This window comes from Girardinichthys multiradiatus, chromosome 4 (genome assembly GCF_021462225.1).
Source record: "Girardinichthys multiradiatus isolate DD_20200921_A chromosome 4, DD_fGirMul_XY1, whole genome shotgun sequence".
Taxonomy (NCBI): domain Eukaryota; kingdom Metazoa; phylum Chordata; class Actinopteri; order Cyprinodontiformes; family Goodeidae; genus Girardinichthys; species Girardinichthys multiradiatus.
Window position 1 is genome coordinate 11,087,663 of NC_061797.1, and position 22,300 is coordinate 11,109,962.

The following is a 22,300-nucleotide window of genomic DNA, read 5'->3' on the forward strand; positions in this document are numbered from 1 at the left end:
ATCTAAACGTGTGAACAAACAGAGGATATCTGTAATGGGTGAAATACTTTTTCACAGCACCATATCTTGACTATATTAATGCAAATTATTTATGCTGTAATTCAAAATATTCCTTTGCTACTATATTGTGGTTCATTTGCAATGATAAGTTTTTTGTGTTTGCTGATATAACTGTAATTAATGTCGTTTTGGCCATGGACATAAGAAAAATTTACAGACGCGTTATTTTTAAACTCTTCCTTCATGCTCATTCTGTGTCCGCCCATGTTCTCGCATTTTTTTCTTTCCCTTTTTTTCCCTACACACTCACTCCTTCAATATTTTGTCATCATCCTGTCTTTCACTCCTCCTTGCACACTCTTTCTCTCCCTCCCACCTCCAGCACTCATTGCCCCCCCATCTTTACCTCCACCCTAGCTGTCTTCATCTCAGTCCTCTCTCCCTAATGAAAGAGAGAGTTCAGAACAGAGAGAAAGAGGGAGAAGGAGAGGAGGAGGTTGAAGGGGTGGGTCTATATAAGAGCAGCTGCCTCCAACCTTCATGTAGCCAGAGAAACCACGCTGAGACTGAGGCAAGGAAACATAAGCTGAGGAATCTGCGAAGACCCCCACACAGGCGGCCACAATCTTTCACCCAGCACAGGTAAGTGGACGCTGGGGGAGGAGGATGGTGTTGTTTAGAAGGAAAAGAAGCAGTACGACCTTTGATACAAAATCTTAAAAAAATATAATTTCCATAAATAACAATTATGTGAAATGAAATAATAGTTTGCTTATCCATTCCTACTGTGAACTGTGAACTTTTAACACTTTTGTTTCTTGGAACACCCATCAAAAACTGCAAACTTATCCTGGTGTTTTCAGCTTTAGCTCACAAGTGGCTTTAAGGTAATAGTTTGTAATTATCCTTATTTGATGCAGGACTGGATCTTACTTGGTCATTAAAATTAAAAAGGAAGCAACATTTTTTTTTTTTTTTCAAAGATTTCCAGGCATGGCGCATTACCTGGAAGGTGCCTCGTAACTTGATGACCTAAAATGGGGGCTGCTGTAGTTTTCATAGCCTAGAAATAATGTTGACTGCACCAGGATGTTTTATTTTGAGCATGCTTATCTTCATCCCATTCATGTTTTTTACAAGCCCTGACAACGGATGAGTTCAAGTAAATTTCCATTATATACGTGTAGTTTACTGCAATGAAATGTGGGCTCTATCTGCCAGGAGGTTATTTTGATAAGATAAATTCAAATTGGGTGTAATACCAAACTTTCAAAAATTACGTTTTTGAGAAATTATATATTTGTGCCTCTTTTTTTATGACTATCTCCAAAAATCATTAAAATACTTCACAAAAGGAAATAAAAAATGGATATGCAATAGTTAAGCACATGTGCACACATGAGCTTAACTTCATTTTGTCACGAAGAGACAAAATGAAGTGTGGGTACAAAATAAGGGTTCAAATTAGTGAAAGGGGTCAATTACAATGGACCTGAAAAAAAAAAACATATTGCTTTTTGAATTATCATTACTATAGGTACGGCTGTGGGTGCAGTAGGCACACATACTTCTCCCTGTCTTATAATATTTTGTTTTCATCTCAGCTTTTACCTGAATCCTAGGGCAATAATATCTGTAATATCCACCAACAAGTCCAATGAGGAAATTTTCCAGTTCCATTATTATTATTACTACCAGTAGTAGTGGTAGTATTTCTTTCTTTCTTTCTTTCTTTATTTATTGTGTTTTATACAGTTTGTTTGTATTGGTCCATTTTAATGACAATGTCAACTCAAGGCACATTAGAATGGAACAGTTCCAATTTATATCAAGGTATATAAAGCTATACAATCAGCTCAGCCAAGTCCAATATGATTATATAGAAAGATTCAAATCTTATTACATGAAGTCTGGTTTGATCTTAGTTACAAAAACAATGCAAATTGGGTTCATAAAGCCATCTGGTATAAAGTTGTGTATCTAAGGAAGCCCAGGCGGTTGCATTCAATCATTAACTTTACAGCAATCTCTCCTCCTGAGTAAGCATGTGATGAGATGACTGCATTTGTGGTATTAATGGTTCACCTGTCCTCTTTTTTTCTTCTTTCTCCTTTGTCATCTTGGCCCCTTTATAATTGTTACTTGACTGAACATATGTGGGCTGTGGTACCTTTAATGCAGCATAATCAGTGCAAATGGAGGACTATCTAATTTTCCTCTTTGATAAGAAATTCTGCGACTGGTACTGCAAGGCATCCAGCCCCACTGTACTGTTTGGTTTTGGTTATACTTTTCTTGCAGCAGATTTGGTTGCGCTCCGACCCACTGATGTGAGGCTGTTATTAACCTTAATTCCTTGTAAAAATGCAATTTTTTTTTAAAGATCTTACTGGCTGGTGCACATAAGAGACAGTCTCTTATATTTACAGAGGCTGTTTTTTTCCGCCTTCACCCATACAGTTCAACCTATAAATGAAAGAATTTCAAAATTTTGTTTTTTTAATGTTGTCCCAAAAAAAGCTCAAGCTTTATGTAGTTTATATTTTTCTACTGTGAACCACAATGACCGACAGAGAGGAACACAATTCCTCAAATTGCAAATTCCGTCTAATAAAATTAGTGAGTTGGCTGTAATAAAGCAAGCAAAGACCATGAGCTCCATTATGCCCTTTGTTAAGACTTACTGGCTCTGATTTTGTGACAAAGGCAGCAATGATTTGTACACAGATGTGTGGTGGCATTAGGTGAAGTGCACTGCTATTTTGCAAAGGAGGACAAAAAGGTCAGAGATTGCTGGCTCTGATTATCCATAGTCGTCAATGTCTGATTTAGTGCCGCACTCTACTGGGTTCCATGAATGGAAGAGCAGTTTTCACAGAAAAAGTCCTGTTTGCTTTTACACTGTGGCTCAAGTAGCAGAATAATGAAAGGTTTTTTAGGTGAGGTCATAACTGTTGATGAGGATAGGATTCTGTCTTAGTCACTTCAGGCGGCTATTTGTGGATATGCCTGAAGGTTGTTGTGTTTTTAAATGATGATTTCCTGCCAAACTACTTTTTAGGTAAAAAAACAATTCTTAAGGTTTGTTATTAAGAACAGTATGCAGCATGACTTCATGGACTTAATCGAATGTGGTTAAAATGGAGCACAATTTGACATGAAATGCAGTTATTCTAAGGTATAAAGAACATATAAAGTTGTGAGACACAATGCCCTGTCCAGGTCACGGATAAGGGTTCAAGGGGAGATTCTATTGATCTGGTCACATCTGGCTCATTGTTTTCTGCAGACCCCTGTGTACTTAATGAGCCTGAACCGTTCGAGGGCTGGGCTGACAGAGATGAAATCAAATGGATAGAAATAAGATACCCAGGCTGCACAGTAGAACAGTTTGAAGAATTGTTGCCTTGCAGCAAGAAGGTACTAGTTTCAAATCCAAGCCAGGGCCTTTCTGCAAGCTCTTTGCAGGTTCTCCCTTGCATGCATGGGTTCTCTCCGGGTACTCCGGCTTCCACAGTCCAAAAATATGTATGTCATGTTGACTCGTCTCTCTAACTTGTCCTTAGGTGTGAGTTTGTGCATGCCTGTTTTTTTCATCCTGAGTATCTCTGTGTTGCCCTGTGATGTTCTGGTGACCTATCCAGGGTGAACCCCGCCTCCCATCCAGTGCTAGAGATAGGCGCCATCCACCTTCGATCTTGCACTGATAAGCGGTTATAGGTGAGGGACGTAGGGGTAAAACGTTTTGTCAAACACAGAAATGAAGGAGCCTATATTTCTTCCTTGGTTCCTATATTTTTTGATTGGTATTTAAGCTTGCGAATGGTATTAGTTTAAAACAAGTAAAGCTACTTTAATTTAAAAAAGGTTTATGTTATACTTTCACTATATTTCAAGACCTGACCTGATCTTGACAGGATTTGTCAGAACATAAAAAGATTTCCCACCACTGACACCACCACCATCCTCTCTACAGAAATGAGTCAGTAAGTGTAGTTTTACAAAGCTTAAGTCTTTTTAAAGTTTTGTTTTGGGCATCATGTGTAATCAAACGCTATCATCATTAGTCATTACATCTCACTACCAGAGGATGGCACATCTCAATACTGCATCAATTATGCAGATATTACTAATACAATTCAATTAAAAGCTTATTGCAACTGCATTCAGATGACAAAGGGGTCACACTCTAAATTAATAAAAAACTTCCACAATATGAAGCTTTCTGCATCACATAAAGAGCTCTACATTACCTGCTTATACCTAAGACTTGAAGAGAAATATATATAAATACAAAGTGTTTATCCCTCCTCTCCCACTGGGAGATTAAATGAAAGGGATATGTTGATTATTACAGTACCCTAACCTTCAGATGTAAACATGAGATGCACAGGTCACTTTCGTCGCAAGGGTGTGTGTGTATATATTGTAGATACATACACTGCTAAAAAAAATAAAGGGAACACTTAAACAACACAATATAACTCCAAGTAAATCAAACGTCTGTGAAATCAAACTGTCCACTTAGGAAGCAACACTGATTGACAATTAATTTCACATGTTGTGCAAATAGAATAAACAACAGGGGGAAATCTTTGGCGATTAGCAAGAAACACTCAATAAAGGAGTGGTTCTGCAGGTGGGGACCACAGACCACTTCTCAGTACCTATGCTTTCTGGCTGATGTTTTGGTCACTTTTGAATGTTGGTGGTGCTTTCACACTCGTGGTAGCATGAGACGGACTCTACAACCCACACAAGTGGCTCAGGTAGTGCAGCTCATCCAGGATGGTACATCAATGCGAGCTGTGGCAAGAAGGTTTCCTGTGTCTGTCAGCGTAGTGTCCAGAGCCTGGAGGCGCTACCAGGAGACAGGCCAGTACACCAGGAGACGTGGAGGAGACCGTAGGAGGGCAACAACCCAGGAGCAGGACCGCTACCTCTGCCTTTATGCAAGGAGGAGCAGGAGGAGCACTGCCAGAACCCTGCAAAATGACATCCAGCAGGCCACAAATGTGCATGTGTCTGCACAAATGGTTAGAAACCGACTCCATGAGGATGGTATGAGGGCCCGACGTCCACAAATTCAATTCAATTCAATTCAATTCAGTTTATTTATATAGCCCCAATTCACCACACATGTTGTCTCATGGCACTTCACAAAAGTCAGGTACATACATTCCAATTAATCCTAACAATTGAACAGTGAAGTCAGAGTTAGCTTTTTATTCAAATTGGATAAAAAGTTTTTCTATCTAAGGAAACCCAGCAGATTGCTTCCAGTCAGTGACTTGCAGCATTCATTCCTCCTGGATGAGCATGTAGAGACAGTGGACAGTGACTGGCGTTGACTTTGCAGCAATCCCTCATACTGAGCATGCATGTAGCGACAGTGGAGAGGAAAAACTCCCTTTTAACAGGAAGAAACCTCCAGCAGAACCAGGCTCAGTGTGAGCGGCCATCTGCCACAACCGACTGGGGGTCGTGGGGGGTTGTGCTCACAGCCCAACACAGCCCAGTAATTTGCCAGAGAACCTCAGGATTGGCAAATGCGCCACTGGTGCCCAGTGGTCTTCACAGATGAAAGCAGGTTCACACTGAGCACATGTGACAGACGTGACAGAGTCTGGAGACACCGTGGAGAGCGATCTGCTGCCTGCAACATCCTTCAGCATGACCGGTTTGGCAGTGGGTCAGTAATGGTGTGGGGTGGCATTTCTTTGGAGGGCTGCATGGCCCTCCATGTGCTCACCAGAGGTAGCCTGACTGCCATTAGGTACCAAGATGAGATCCTCAGACCCCTTCTGAGACCATATGCTGGTGCGGTTGGCCCTGGGTTCCTCCTAATGCAGGACAATGCTAGACCTCGTGTGGCTGGAGTGTGTCGGCAGTTCCTGCAAGATGAAGGGATTGAAACTATGGACCGGCCCACCCGTTCCCCAGACCTGAATCCGATCGAGCACATCTGGGACATCATGATGTGCTTTATTGATCCCTCGGGGATAAATTGAATTGAATGTCTCGCTCCATCCACCAACGTCACGTTGCACCACAGACTGTCCAGGAGTTGGCGGATGCCTTAGTCCAGGTCTGGGAGGAGATCCCTCAGGAAACCATCCACTGTCTCATCAGGAGCATGCCCAGGCGTTGTAGGGAGATCATACAGACACATGGAGGCCACACACAATACTGAGCCTCATTTTGACTTGTTTTAAGGACATTACATCAAAGTTGGATCAGCCTGTAGTGTGTTTTTCCACTTTAATTTTTTGTGTGACTCCATATCCAGGCCTCCATTGGTTAATAAATTTGATTTCCATTGATGATTTTTGTGTGATTCTGTTGTCAGCACATTCAACTTTGTACAGAACAAAGTATTCAATGAGAATATTTCATTCATTCAGATCTAGGATGTGTTATTTGAGTGTTCCCTTTATTTTTTTGAGCAGTTTATTTTGTGAAGTGCACGACTAATAGCTGTCCTTACTCAGACTCCCCCCACTTGAGTTGTGAATCTCTGTAGCTTAAACAAATTGACCCTGGGCCTTTTGATCATTTCTCTGATTAGTACTTTCCTTGCCCAGGTTGTCAGTTTAAATGGGCAGTTATGTCTTGATAGATATCTTTAGATTTTTGGATGATGTTTTGAACAGTTTCCTGTTAAATGTTTACAGCTTTGGATAAGGTTTAAAACATAAGCCTGTTTACACTTTCCAATTACTTTATCCCTAAGCTGTCTACTGTCTCCCTTGGTCTTAATGAACCTGTTTGTTCACTGTTTGAATTCTGCACAGGAAGACCCGATTCACTATTTCGATGACTGTATAGCAGCAGGAAAAAAACCCACAAAAATTATGGCATGGCTTTTAAGGCTTTTAACTACCACCCCAAGAATATCACAGCTATCCAGATGCAGTCCTAAAGCAGGTAGCAGTCTGTGCCAGCTAACCATACATGATATAACTCTTGATGTTTCTTTTTCCCTTAGGCAAGTATGTGTGGAAGTCATTACCAAGATGTGTGTTCCCATCCTACAACTGTCAATAGCAATCTTTAACATGGGAATAATTAAATTATTGCTGCTGTGTTTAGCCCGGGGCTTCAATTTTTACTTCACCTTAAGAGAAACAAAGACACTGTGGTTTCTGTTGCATATTCACAAAGAGGTTAAATCATTTTAACCCATTAAGAGAAACAAAAATATCCTGCTTTTCACATTTTAAAACAATTATTTTTAAGAATCACATTTATGTATAGACAGATTGGGAAATGTATTCAACTGCTTTGCATCTTAATTACACCGTGTCCAAATTCTTTTGAAAAAAACACTTTAGGTAATCAGCAGCTTCGTTTCAACACCATGCTTCATGTACCTTATACCCCTAAAAATCTCTCCTAATCCTTCAGTATCTTTGTTTATTCCAGGCCACACCCCATTAGCTTTATGAATAAACTCCCTTGACCCCCTCAAACCAGCTTTATGGGGAAAATGAAGAAGGCAAAGAGCAGAAAATCATCGGACACTCCCCATAGATGGTGCACACAGCGCTGCCAGTTCTGCTAAATTGGGTTTGAACGTGTGGAGTTAATCCATGGATACAATGTTCCTAACACAGCAGGGCCAGCCTACATTCATTTGTGTTGCACAGACTACACAGCTCCTTTCTTTGTCTGTTTGCTGCCTCCTCTTTGTGCTCTTCTTTTCCCCTGTGTTTCAGCACTAATAAGCAACCGATCCTTGGCGGATGTAGCTGTTTAAGCTGAAAGTCCCAGACCTGTCTCCAGGCTCTTTTATTTGTTCACAGCTAATGTTCTGGAGATTTAACCAGAAAAAGTGTTTGGTTAGATGTACGTATATACGTATACTTATTTTTCTGTTTAAATATAGCGTCTTAAAAAGTATTTATATCCTTCAAAATATTTACTATTATGTTACTTTTCAACCATTAACTCAATGCACTTTTATAAGACAGATCAACTCAAAGTAGTGCATAAATGTAAAGAATAAATTTATATGGGTTTTTATTTTCTCCTTGAAACAAAAGTCTGAAAGGTGTGTATTTTTATTCAGCCCCATTTAGAAGAGGAAGAAAGTAAGAAATTTATTAAGTCATAGTACAATAAACACAAACAACTATCATCGATCATTAGCCTATGAATCATACGCACCTTAACCTACTCGCTCTTCAATTACAGCTGTCTGTCAACTGAAAAAAAACCATAATAATTAAAGCAACAGAAAATCATTTACAACTGTAATGTTCAAAAATAATTTTACCAAGTAGTCTTTTAAAAAGTATGGGTAAATTACTATTTTTTTAATGTATACTAGCTTTGTTCTGTGTTGCTAAAGAAATGGATCTGCTTTTGCATCTTATGCTTTTTGTACAGTAAATTTACAGACACCTCTGCTCGTACTTACAAAATCTGGAAGTAATGTTTATTTTGCTCTAAAGATTATTTGCATTGTTTTATAGTAATATAAGTGATTAAATTTCGTAACATGGGAATATAGAAATAGTGGATCTGTGTGAACGCATTAATCACTTATATTTATAATTCGAATAGCTCACTTTTGTAAAACCGTTATTGATTTTACATTTATTTTAAAGATTGACCCCAATGTTCTACACACTAAGATATGTAAGATATAATCAATAATCAGAAAATTAATGGCAAGGCTTTAGAATATACAACATCCCAACTCCAACAAATTTTACCCCAACATTCTTTACATATTTTTATCCAAAATTATTCATTCATTACTATCATGGTTTGCTTTTTGATGTCCAAATAGCACAGATTTTATTTACTTAATATTCAGAGACAGATTCAGAAGATTCAATTCCATTCTTTAACATTTTTACCAGAACAAAACAGGTTTGTATAATCTACAAAGCTAATACATTAAAAAAAATCTGTAATACTGCAAATATCATTGTTATTAAAGAATAAATAATATCAGACTTTTTACTGATTCTTGTGGTACTCCAAAAGAGATCTCCCTGAATTATCCCACTTCGTTGTAAATATCTTTCCATCCTTTCTATCATTTGTGTTTGCCTCAACATAAACATCAATCAACTACCTCGGATTAGATGGATTAAGAAGGTGAATGGATTTACCTTAGCATGTCTGTCTATACTGGCTTCAGCTCACACAGAGACTTATTGATAGGAAGGAAACTTCTTGGCAAAACATTATCTTTTTAATGACTTTAAACTGGCTCTACTTTGCAGATACATGTATAAGTAGCTGATGCAAGACAATACGTTTATAATGAAGATCAAGAAAGTATAATTTTATTTTTTCAAAATCGGTAAACAAAAATTTGTTTTTTCCTGGCTTTGACTCTATTAAATAGGCTCACAATTACTTGATTGGAATCATTGATAATTATTCTAATCAGATGCTAAAACAAGTAGTGGAGGGGAAAAAAGGTGGCTAACATTAAGTATCTCGAAAGGCCTTGACTCTACTTCTTTTCAAGATTTATGAACCATCCTTAAATGCCAAGTCCATGCAGAAAACAGACCTTCAACTGAGCTCTGCCCATATCAGCCAAAGAAAGTGGTAAGATAATGGTAACTGGCCTGCACTTGTCTCTAAAGCACAATCATGCACCTATTCATACACACATGTACACACTAACAGTGTTAAGCTACGCTGTAGCCACAGCTGCCCTAGGGCAGGCTGACAGAAGTGGGGCTGCCATACACTCTGCACTACTGGGCCCTCTGACCACCATTAGCAAGACAGGTGAAGTGTCTTGCCCAAGGACACAACGACTGAGACGGATAGAGTGGGGATTCGATCCTGCAACCCACCAGTAACAGGACAAACCTATTCCAAATGAGCCACCATCGCCCCAATAGCTATCCCCAGGGTATCCTCCATATATGCCAGAAGCTTGTTAACAACTAGCAAAAGTGTGTGGTCCAGATGCAGGGTGCTAATATTATTTGAGGTGTACTGTATGTGTATCACATTTAGAGACGAATGTATATTACTGACCTTGGATTAAAAACAAAGTCACAATACATTTAAATCGGTACACTCAGTGTCAAATATTAAGGTTGTGGGGAGCCCAAACACAGGCTGGAAGTAGGCATAGCCATGTGCAGTTTAACGATTAGAACTGACATAAAAAGGTACATAAACAGACAACCAAGCTACAAACAAGCACAAAAGCAACAGGAGACTCTAGTAAGGAATGAATAAAAGAACTGGAAGGAGTGAGTACTGGGGGCAATATCAAATCAGAACAAAATGAAAGTCAAATGAGCACTAAGAAATGGAAAATACCTAAATAAACATAAACTATAGGAATAACTCAAATAAACTCAAATTTTAAGAGATTACGATAGCCAGTTGTAGTTTGTAAATAACCATAGTAGCTGTTTAATGATTAGCCAGCCCTAAATGCAAACACCAAATTTATATAACTTTTCATGCTAATGAAGAACTGAAGAACTTTCTGACTTTTATGGACAGTTGTTTTGTTAAGCATTTAGCTTTTCGGTCTACTTTTTCAATATTATGCAAACTTGGTTAATACTCAGTGGTATCCCTGTATGAAAAGCACATTCAGGTCAAATTTGTTGGTTGTGTTGTTTGATCTTTCTGGGTCAAAGACACAAATGGAGGGTAAGAAACTGTATGAATGAGGAAGCATAGGGAAAGATTCTGAATCTGCAATAAGAGACTTGGAGGGACAAGGGGGTAGCCTTTGTCTTGGGGGAACCAGAGTACTGATGATTTGATTCCAGAATATGTTTGTAGAAAAGTTTCACATAGATCTCCCCTTTGTATGGCTGACAGAATAGATCTCTAATCAAATGTGTCAATTCAGCGAGCTGTATGTGGTTTTACCAGGTAGACATCAATTTTACAACAAAGAGCAGCATGTACTTTGAGGGAGCCTGGGAGAAGTTGTCACTCAAAGTGACTTTTCTAACAGATGGCTGCCGGCAGAGGACCTGTCAGAGTTGCCATCAACCAACAATACCAACTTCAGAAGAAATTAACTAGCTAATATTTTTCTTTTTCAACATGTTATGTTTACTTCAAAGGCTACAAGCTTGTTCGATTGAACTAATTTTGTTCTCAGATTAGAAGTATATCTGCTGTGTTTTAGTCTACTTTTTAGTCTACTTTTCTAGATATCCATCTGCTGCCATCCCTGTGTTGTCATCACCACTCTGCAGGCTCGATATATTCACTCACAGTAAATCATTTAGAGACTTGGGTTTGGCTGCATGGACAGAAACAGGTTAAGCTTCAGGTAAGCAGAGAGACCGTTCAGGTGCAATGACGTTAAGTGTTGTGGTTATTACAGTGCCTTGCGAAAGTACTCGGCCCCACTTTTCAGTTTTTTATTTGTTAAAAACGTTTGACATATCTAATAAATTTCCTTCCACTTCACGATTGTGTCCCACTTGTTGATTCTTCACAAAAAATTAGAATTTTATATCTTTATGTTTGAAGCCTGAAATGTGGCAAGAGGTTGAGAAGTTCAAGGGGGCCGAATACTTTCGCAAGGCACTGTATGTAAGTCATGCAATAAACTGCAGTCCTGCTGTAAAAAATAAAAACACTCCTCAGAACAGATTCACACAGTTTCTCTGCTCAGCCGGCCGTGAATAATCCATGTTTAAGTCGCACTCTGGGCTGGGAGAAATTTATTTTATGTTTCCTATTCTTGCTGAGAAATTGCCAATAATGGAGGGAAAAATGGTGGAAACTGTTGATAAATCAGTGTGAGACAGTTGGAAAATTTGTCAGGTCTTTGCTTTGTGTGTGTTGTGTCTGGTTCAGCATTTCTTTAACATTATCTGTACTTATTAAGGGTTTAAAGGAGTTACTTTGTTAGCTGCTTCAGCAGCTTGAACGGGGACAAGATGTTTTCTGTGTTTCATGTCCTAAAGTCAAGTACCTTGGTTATGCATTAAAAAGCATGGATGCCATTACAGTCATTTGCAAAATGATTTGTACATCTTGAACTTTTTCATATTTGGTCACATTACAACCACAGATGTGATGCCTTTTTTGGGGGAATTTTATGTGATAGACCAGCACATAATTAGGAAATGAAAGTAAAACGATACAGGGTATTCATTTTTTATAAATAAAAAGCAAGACAGTGTGGAGCGCATTTATCTTCAGTCTGCTTGAGTTACCTTAGGCCACTTAGCTTCTTCTCTGATTAACGCTCTCCCTGCCCATGGACGGCTGGGTGTTGGTAGGTTTGCTACTGTCCATACTGTGTTTTCTTATGATAGACTGAACAGAGCTTTGTGAGTTGTTAAATGCTTGGGTATCTAACTCTACTTTAAACTTCTCCACAACTTTCTCCCTGACCAGTCTGCCGTCTTCCTTGGTCTTTATGATGCTTTTTGTTTACTAATAAACAACCCCTGAGGCCTTCCCAACAGTTAGATGATATTAAATACAGGTGGACACTATTTACTAAGTAGCTTTCTTTTGAATGCACTTGGTTGGCCTTCCACAAGTGGAAGGAAAATATAATTTTTAATATAATTTTCCTTCCACAATTATGTGCTACTTCATGTCAACCACATAGAATCCAAGTAAAGTGCATTGACGTTTGTAGCTGAATAGTCGAATAGTTTTGCAAGGCTCTTTTTCACCTGAAATATCATCCATTATTCTGTAAGGCCAGCACCAAGAGTGACTTAGTACAGGCCTCACAGTAAAGACTTAATTACCTTGTTTATTGAGTGGTTAATTTGCAAATTGAAAGGAGAATAATTACATTTTAAGGGCTCTCAAGAGAACCCAATAGACCTCAGCTGTTGATCCATTCTGTAGACTTGTTGGGAGGTCTACTCTGAACTAGAATGGACTTCAGAGACAAGAGAAAGGGAAGTAACTAAGACGTGATAACAGCTCTCCTGATAGAAGCCAGTATTACACACAGCCTGGCTGGTAACTCTTCTTCTTAACAGAAAAAGCAAGCCACACATCTAATATTTTTCCACAGTTTCCATCCGGTCTGACTGACCTTGAGCTGTCTTGCAAAGACAAATCTGCAAATTCTGTGTCTTGATGTGCAAAGATTGGCAGCTGCAACTGCAGTGAAAAGTGACTTTTTGCATCACTTTACCTTTATGCTGTACTTTATTTTGGTCTATCAGATAGAATTCATGTTTTTTATATCTTATACATGATTGTTGCCTATTTAAACAAAGAAACAACAGTATAGGAAAATTGAGACATTTTTTATGAAACTATAAAAGCAAAGAAGTGACTGTCATTTTTAACAAATAACACTCCTTGAGTACAAGCTAAGATGCACGTTATTTCAATCAGTCAATGTCAGGGGGATGCAGGAGGAGGTGTGTTGTCCTCAAAAGAACACACCCCCAGGCTGTTTGCCTGTATCCAAAGCCTTGTGTCAATTATCTCCTGCCTCTTCATTTCTCCTCATATCAGCACCACCTTTTTTTGTCCTTTATTGTCAAACACCTTGTTGTTATCAGACTGCAGAAAAATCTAAGCCACAGTTTTGCTCCTTTCACATGAACACTAATTGATTTAGCAAAGTTGCTTCAGTAGGAGCAAGTCCGGATTGGGAATGAACTTTTTTAATTACATTTTTATCTTTTTTTTAATTAGTCTTTGTTAATTCTAAACTTTTAAGATGTTGTAGACATATTTGATTGATGATAAATTTACCTTCAGCCAAGCCACTTTCAGATCAGGCACCTTCAGTTAAAAGCTCACTTGTAGCAGCTGTTTCAGTGTCTTGCAGGTGGGGAAATGAATTCACATGTTAATATTTATATTTGTTATGCTAAATATATGTATGCTGTGTGTGGGTGTTTTGCGTGATTCGTGGGTGTGAGTTGAGTGTGTTTGTCAAGAAGAAACACTGACTCAGTTTGGTGCCAGAGGCATTAATTGAGGCATCAATTAAAGGAGTTAACGAGTTTGCTTAATGAGACGAAAACTCTGCTTGTGTTTCTGACGTCAGACTCGCCAGACGGGGCTGCTCCTACAAGAATAAGGTCAACCTTTTTTCTTTCCTCCTCCTTCTCAGTATTTCTGAGTGCTCTGCTCATCGTCTCGTCATCTGTCCTTCAGTCTAGGTTCTCCTTCTGCTTGCATCTAACGTTTGTTTCTCTTCTCTTGAAAGAGACGTTTGATTAAATGCATTTTACCACTGTAAAATAAAATGAGGAACAATAACAGTAATATTTTTTTTCGACTAAATTGGATTGTGATGTCTTTTTAGTACTTGTACTTAATAGTTTGCTGATTAATAGCCAAATAGTGGTTACATGCATCTGTAATTAAATGTAACTATTCAAAAACATTTAAAGCAATTGGTTTCTTTTGATATTTTTACAATGAAAGCTATTACCTTGTTACCCAGCATTAGGTAAAAAAATTTGTTCTCCGCTGGTTAGAAGTAGAGACAAATCCTCTTTAGTGTCTTAAAACTGAAAAAAAAAAATGGCTTATGTAGAGGAAACCAGCTTGCCATCTGTATCAAGAACACAGTCTGAAAGGATTTTTTTAAAGACAAAGTATAAGATAATAAAAGGCAATGATGTTGCTAACATCAGCATCCGACAATTCACAAAAGTGCACACTAATCAAAAGTGCCTACTGGCAAGGATAGTAACATAGGAGCCCAGTAATTTTGAATGAACAAGGTGGACTCCACATACAGGACAAAAAAGAATATTGATTGCTCATTTTCTGAGACAATGTTTATATAGTTCTAAACCATCAATAATGCTACATATAAAATGTATCCAGCAAATTCTGGGGTATAACAAGACTATCTGTGGATGGAAACAGAATATTATATACTATTAATAACTACAATACAGTATTCATACACATTGAACATATTTAAATCTTGTCAAATTAATATTACAAACTTTGTTGCGTTTTTGAGGATTTAATGTGATAGATCACAAAAAAGTAATGTAAATTGTGAAGTAAAAGGCAAGACAAGGCTGCACGGTGGAGTAGTTGGTCGCCTTGCAGCAAGAAGGTCCTGGGGTTGACTCCTGGCCAGGGGTCTTTCTGCATGGAGTTTGCATGTTCTCCCTGTGCATGTGTGGGTTCTTTCCAGGTACTCCAGCTTCCTCCCGCAGCCCAAAGACATGACTGTTAGGTTAATTGATCACTCTAAATTGCCCCTAGGTGTGAATGAGTGTGTGCATGGTTGTTTGTCCAGTGTGTCTCTGTGTTGCCCTGCGATGAACTGGTGATCTGTCCAGGGTGTACCCCGCCTCTCACCCATAGACTGCTGGAGATAGGCACCAGTTCCCCCATGACCCTGTATGTAAGAAGTGTAATTCGATGTGCTTTAGAGTACATGTCTTAGCATCAAAAAGACAAACTAAGCATCACATAAAAACATAAAATGAAGCATGATATAATAAAACAGTAATGTCAAAACGACCAAACTTAAGCCAATAAAAAATTTAGACAATATAGAAGTGATTAAGCAATCTTTGGCCTTTATGGGTAAGCTGTAGGAAACAGTAATGTTTTCCCCCTTTATTTAAGGGAGCAAACAATTTTTGCACATCTCAGGTTTTCAGACAATTCATTCCAAAGTTGAGGAGCCTAGACACTAAATGTTGCCTCCCCTTGTTTAGTTCTGGTCCTGGGAACACAGAGTGAAGACACTTATGATGACCCAAGAGGTCTACATGGTTCATAATTGACCCGCAATTAAAATCAACAAGATTTTAAATTACATCTTTGTAAAAACAGGGAGCCAGAGCATTATCTAAGGTCCGGTTAAACAAGATCCATTTTACCAGTGTCAGTCAGGACTTTGGCAGCTGCATTCTGGATGAGGTGCAGCTGCATGATTGATTTATTTATTGATACCATTACCATCAACTGTCAATGCCTACTACTAAGCTGATTTATTGATAGGCTTTATTTGGTTGTTAAAGTTCAGGTCTTAGTCCATGATGATCCTGGGTTGTTCACCTGCTCTGTGGCCTTCAACATAAAGCTTAGTTCAGAGATAATGGTGGACTTTCGGAGAACACCACCCCAATACACCCCCCTCACCATCCTCAACAACACCGTGTCAGCTGTGGACCACTTCAGGTTCTTAGGAACCACCATCTCTGAGGACCTGAGATGGTCTTCACACATAGACACTGTTCAAAAGAAGGCCCAGCAGAGACTGTACTTCCTGAGGCAACTCAAGAAGTTCAACCTTCCACAGGAGCTGCTGGTCATCTTCTACACTGCCATCATTCAGTCTGTCCTGTCTTCATCCATCTCAGTGTGGTTTGGTTCATCCACAAAACAGGACAGGTCCAGACTGCAACGAATAATCAGGAATGCAGAGAGAATAATCAGGGCTGACCTTCCCTCCATCCAGGACTTATACAGGTCTAAGGTCAGGAAAAGAGCTGCTAAAATCTCTGCAGACCCCACACACCCTGCTCATAAACTGTTTAGAGTTTTACCTTCAGGCCGTCGCTACAGAGCTCTGTTTACAAAAACCAGCCACCACAGAGACAGTTTCTTCCCCCAGGCTGTTTCTCTGATGAACATTTAATAGAGTACAAAACAACCTCATACTGAAGTCGCAATTCCACTTTGTATATGTGTATATTGTATATATGTATTTAAGGACATACAGATATATGCAGAATATATCTTATAATGCAAAAAAGAAACCCAGAAAGCAAAGTGTACCGGAGTCAAATTCCTTGTTTGTTGTATGTACGAACGTGGCAATAAAGCTGATTTTGATTCTGATATTTGATCATCTAGAGACTCCAATGTTTGCCTAAGCTCATCATTTTGGATGGAGAGCAGCAGTTAACTGTAATTGTTAAGTCTTGCCACAGATTCTCAAGTAGATTTAAATCTGCACTTTGACTGGACTGTTCTAGCACATAGAAATCCTTTGATCTAAACCATTTCATTGTCGCTCAGAATGTATATTTAGGATTGTTTTTCAGAAAGGTCAACCTCTGTCCCAGGTTCAGGTCTTGTGCAGACTCTAACAGATTTTCTTTCAGGAGTGCCCTGTGTAGCACCATCTATCTCCCCATCAACTCTGACCAGCATCTCTGCTCCTGCTGATGACAATTATCCCCACATCATGATGGAGTCACCACCATGTTTCAGAGTGTGGTTGGTGAATTCTGTGTGCAGTATTGATACCACACTAACAACAGAATATTTTGTATGTCAGCCATTAAGTTCATTTTTGGTCTAATCTGACCAGAGCACCTCCCCCTCACCTGCCTGTTATGTCCCCTGCACCAGTGGTCCCCAATCCTGGACCTCAGGGCCCAATGTTCTGCATGTTTTGGATGTGTCCCTGCTTCAGCTCAGGTGCTACAGAAGCTTGTTAATCACCCATTGTTAAGTGTGCTGCTGCAGGAAAATGCCTAAAACATGCTGCACAGTGGCCCACGAGGACCAGGGTTCAGGAACCCCCTACATGCAGTGTGGCAAACTAAAACCAGAACATTTTATGACATGATTTCAACATTCCCTTTCCCCTCACCACTCTTCCATAAAGACTACATTTTTGCACAACAGATTCTCCTGCAATGGATTTTGTTTAGGGAAGTGTATGCATACAATACTTTTCAGGTTTTTATTTGCAAAAAATGTAACAACACACTATATTCTTGTTTGTTACAAAAATAAGAAAAATCCACTAAACGTTGTAGTCGTGCTAGAAACAGAATTGTTTAAAGATAACACTGTTTGGTTTTCTTTCCAGGATGCAGTTAGAGCTGCTGTCTCTACATCTTACTTATTCAACATGTAGAAGACTAGTTATTAGTTCTGATGTTGTTATACTGTTAAAGCCTCTGCATTCTTCCCAACCACAATGACAGGAAATGTGTTGCTTTCTAAGGTTTTCCACAAACTAGCTGAGTCAAACAACCTCTTTGCAGCTCCTAGGATGGTTTGAACCTAGCTCCATCTACATAGCAACTTTCACTACAAGAGAAAATGCTTGAAAGCCAAAGCAAACTCCAAAAGAGCCTACAATAGCTTACCTATAAGTTAGTGTTGGGGAATGAGTAAAACAAGGGGCAGGTAAAACATAATGACACTGATCTTGTGTATTCACTCTGTCCTGTGTTGTGCAGCAGACGGTGGGACCATGAGGACCGTAGTGGCTCTGCTGCTTCTCTGTCTGTGCGATCCAGGACGTAGTGACTGCCAGACAGACTGCCTGACCTGCAGCAAAATCCTGCCCAAACAGCTCAGTTTCAACACTGTGGTGAGGCATACACACACACACACACACACACACACACATACAGTGACAGTGTCAGTGTCAATCACTGAATGCTGCCAGACTGAAAGCTTTGTTCAAAGTCTAAGAAGAAAAAAATCTTACAACATTATGTTGGTATATACCAGGTGTTTAACTTGTAGAAAACTGAGCACCACTTACATGCATGAACTCATGCAAAATCTAATATCTATTTTCATCTGCCAATGAAACAACTGGAAATTCTTCACCCCAGCTCCCAGTCTGACTCAATGAATTACCCTTTTTGGCATTTGAGTTTTAATTTGTTGAGGCTAATTGATTCCTGGGGACAGATGTGCGTTTCTTCTCTCCATGCCCGCTGGTTGTTTCCGTTTGGCTAAAGACTGTCTGCATCTCAGACGTCTTTGTAGGCAGCACACCAGAAGACATTTAAATTCCGACGGCTTAAAACATAAAACTCTGATCTGTTAGTGTTTGACTCTTGGACAATGGTGGCATTTACAGGGAACTTACAGAGTAAGCGAACTAGTGAGTGAAAATTTTATGTATACTCTCCATGGCCATGACTGTTATAACAATTGTGGTTTTTAAGGATGCATTTAGAGCCTTATTTTGCTATTTTATTTGATCTTTTTAAAGATAAAAAAGGAAACGAAAAACCTCTTTACAAGCCTAATTAAACTGAGGTGGATATTGTTATCATGATTTGACATACAGTAGATAACATCCGCAGGGTCAAACATGAAGATGTGAAGATGCAGGGCAATCCTGGAAAGAAAAACTGTTAATGCTGCAAAAGACTTGAGACGGCGATGGACATACAGCCAGAGCTACAATGGAAGGGTTTACATCAAATAATTTGTTACAGTGGCCCAAAGTCCAGAGCTGGTTCTCATTAAGAATTTTGATAGGACTTGCATACTGGTTCTTTCACATCTTTTCAATCTGACTGGGCTTGAGCTAGAGTTTGTAAAGAAGAATGGGCATAAATGCCTGTAGATATACCCAAAAAGACTGGCAGAACCCAATGCCTTTTTTGAAGGTATTAGGTTCTTTTTAGTAACGATCAGAAAAATACTACCAATTATAGCATACCAACATGTTCATTGTCTTAATTAGGGTGAGAAAAATAAGTAGTAGGCAATTCAGTATCCATTTAGAAACTGATCTATAATTTAAAAGTGTTGCTATCATGTGCAGCACAACCGTAGACAAGACACAAGGGACATACTTCCATAAGGAATTAGATCTGGTTCATACAGATATATTCAGCATATGCCTTGTTTTTTTGACTTACTGATCCTTTTGTATTATATTTTCTTCCCTCAACAGGGAGTTTTTTTGCTAAGAGGGAGGTGAAGGCTACAGTGTGTCCTGCAGAGCTGCTGTGTCAAGTTGTGTGCCAATTTAGGGAGATTAATTTGTTTTTTTGTGGCATTAATTATATTGCAATACCTATTATTTGAATTTTTCTACACTTTTCAGATAGTCATTTGTAAAATATTTTGAAAACCATATTTCATTTTCCTTCCACTTAACAAAGAGCTCACATTTAGCGGTTTTTAGCAGTGTACTATCATTTAAAATCTTTTTTAGATTTTATTTCATGTGTAAACATAAAACCAGGGGAATGTTTGTGCGGTGAGGCTTTCCTGATTAATTTCTTTTAACTAGGTTTATTAAAAAAAAGAGGATGACCTCTTGTCTCTGTCTTTGCCAGGTGTGTCTCATTGAGTGCAAAAGCAAAGTTTCTCCTTCTTTTTCCTGGGAGATCTGCCGTAAAACACTATCTTCTTTGTCCCTCGATGGCACCTTGAGAAAAAGATCACAAGAAGAAGCCGATGTTCTACTTCCTGAGGAAGAGGAGCAAATGGATGGGGGTCTCTTGCTGCCCATCGAGTTACAGAGATTCAACCATGTGACCCGCGCACTCGACATGAACGACAGAGGCCTGGTTAGCAAGAACAGTCAGCTGAGCACTCTCTATGGTTCCCAGGATGCCCTTTCACTTGCCAATGACTACGAGGAAGAGGAGGCAGAGCAGGAAGAAGAGGATGTTGGTGCAGCAGTAAGAGGGCAGGATGATCCAGAGCTGAGCATCTCCAAGAGGTTTGGCGGCTTCAGCAAAGGAAGGCACAGCTACAGGTTAATATCTCCAGGAAGGTCATACCAGAAGAGGTATGGCGGCTTCATCGGTATTCGAAAGTCAGCCCGCAAGTGGAACAATCAAAAACGCTTCAGTGAGTTCCTGAAGCAATATCTGGGCATGAGCACCCGGGCCACTGAGTTCAACAGCATTTCAGGAGACCTCGCCCAGCAGAATGAAGTTTGAGGGAGCACGCGTTTAATGCCCGGCCATGAAAGAATTACTGGGTGTTTTACGTTGTCTTCTTTTGTAACAGAGAACATTTCAAAGTTAAACTTGCAACAATAATCATACAATTAAATTAAGTACCTAATAAAATATTTAAGACTCCCATCACAGTCCTGGTTGTACCAAGACATATAAATAGCCTTTTGTTTTTTTCATCTTTTCTGTTTATACGAAGTATAAAAAAAAAAAAAAAAACTTGATGCTGGATACTCTCCTTTTAAAAGTTTTCCTTCTACAGGACATCCTTCTTACAACAGACAACCTAAATTACTTTAGACATTACTTTCCATGTCTCAAAAGGCATGCAGAAAGATTGGAAAAGTGGAATTGTATTTAAATATTCTCCAGTTTGGTATAAGAATGAACACAAGAAAACCAGGCATGGGAAAGTATTTGTATTTCCAGACTTATTTTTCTATTGTGTCCAACCCTCTGTTCATCCATTCGTCCATCTGTCTGTCTGTCCATCAGTTGTGCACCCTCCTTCTTTCCAGTCTCTGAATAAATTCCACCTCAGGCAAGAATGGGGAAATCTGGAAATTTGAGTCTGGGAAAGTGTGGAACTTTGACATGGCATAAGAACCTTGTATTTAGTGAATTAGCTGCTGAAGAACCTCCCGTTTTAAGATTTGCAACAAAATCTAAAAGCCTTAAGCTTTAAAATATTATGTGACCCTCCCACAAACTTCAACTGCTTTTGGTTTCTATCTTCACACATTACTTTTCGGATCTGCTTGTGTGTTTTGGCCCTGTTTCTGGATGAAATTTTGAACCCCTCATTTTCCGTATGTCGCCATCTAGTGGACAAATACTTATAGCAGTCAAATATGAAGAAATGTCTGCTTTTTTCCCCTCTTTGTTTAAGTTCTGGTCTCTTGGTGATAAGACCTTTGGCAGCAATGTATCTGTATGTGATTCATGTTAAATAAATGAAAATATGGTAACCCACTCTTACATTTTGTTGCTATTATCTCCTTCATAGTACTCCTGATACAGATAAATTTAAGTATTTTGACTTTAACAACACTATAGAGCATGCAGCATTCGTTCATACTTTATGACAGTAATCAGTCTTACCTTATGTTGTGCAGAGATGAGCATAATCCATGACGGCCTTTTGTTTTTGAATTCTTGTGTGTAAAAATTGTCTCTGAACTGTACTGATGTAAAATATTTCTGTTGGCCAGGAGGATGTCTTGTAAATAGCTAAATTTAAACATGTCAATAAATACAGTTTACTATTTCCTTCATGGCTTGTCATGTAGCAACTGATTCTGTGTTTTGAAGCTTTTGTTCCCAAGATTTATACTGCATGTTATAGTGCCATTTAAATTGATTATTGACATGTCCATTGACCAGACATGCTAATTTCTGTCTTATTCAATTAATGATCTATGCATTTGGTTGTGATGGCGGCATAAGCGGGAGCTTGTCCAGGACCCGAGAAAATGCAAAAATAGCTAATGGTTGTGAAATCACATCTTCTGAAAACTTTATACAATAAATTTAAATTTTATTTAAGATTAGAGCATTTTAATAACTATCTTCATAATTCATTTAACTTACCATCAGAAATAAATTGGCATTCCAAGTATTAGCCCAGAGCTGTCCCAAGGCATAATCAAAGTAAGGAGCTACACCCACCCCCAAGTGATACAACCTTTAAG

General features: G+C 38.9%; 1 protein-coding gene across 3 annotated transcripts; it reads left to right on the plus strand.

Annotated features, from left to right (window-relative positions):
* The first annotated feature begins 474 nt into the window (after positions 1-474).
* pnoca (prepronociceptin a) lies at positions 475-21,883 on the plus strand. 3 transcript variants are annotated; one of them, XM_047363520.1, is made up of 4 exons: positions 475-642; positions 13,997-14,030; positions 18,132-18,262; positions 19,980-21,883. In XM_047363520.1, the coding sequence occupies exons 3-4, from the start codon at positions 18,143-18,145 to the stop codon at positions 20,589-20,591; spliced, it is 732 nt and encodes a 243-aa protein (XP_047219476.1). In that variant the 5' UTR covers positions 475-642; positions 13,997-14,030; positions 18,132-18,142; the 3' UTR covers positions 20,592-21,883. The 3 variants fall into 3 exon arrangements, with proteins under 3 accessions (XP_047219476.1, XP_047219475.1, XP_047219474.1); XM_047363519.1 differs by lacking the exon at positions 13,997-14,030 and having other exon boundaries at positions 476-642; XM_047363518.1 differs by lacking the exon at positions 13,997-14,030 and having other exon boundaries at positions 483-642; positions 18,129-18,262.
* The last annotated feature ends 417 nt before the right edge of the window (positions 21,884-22,300 follow it).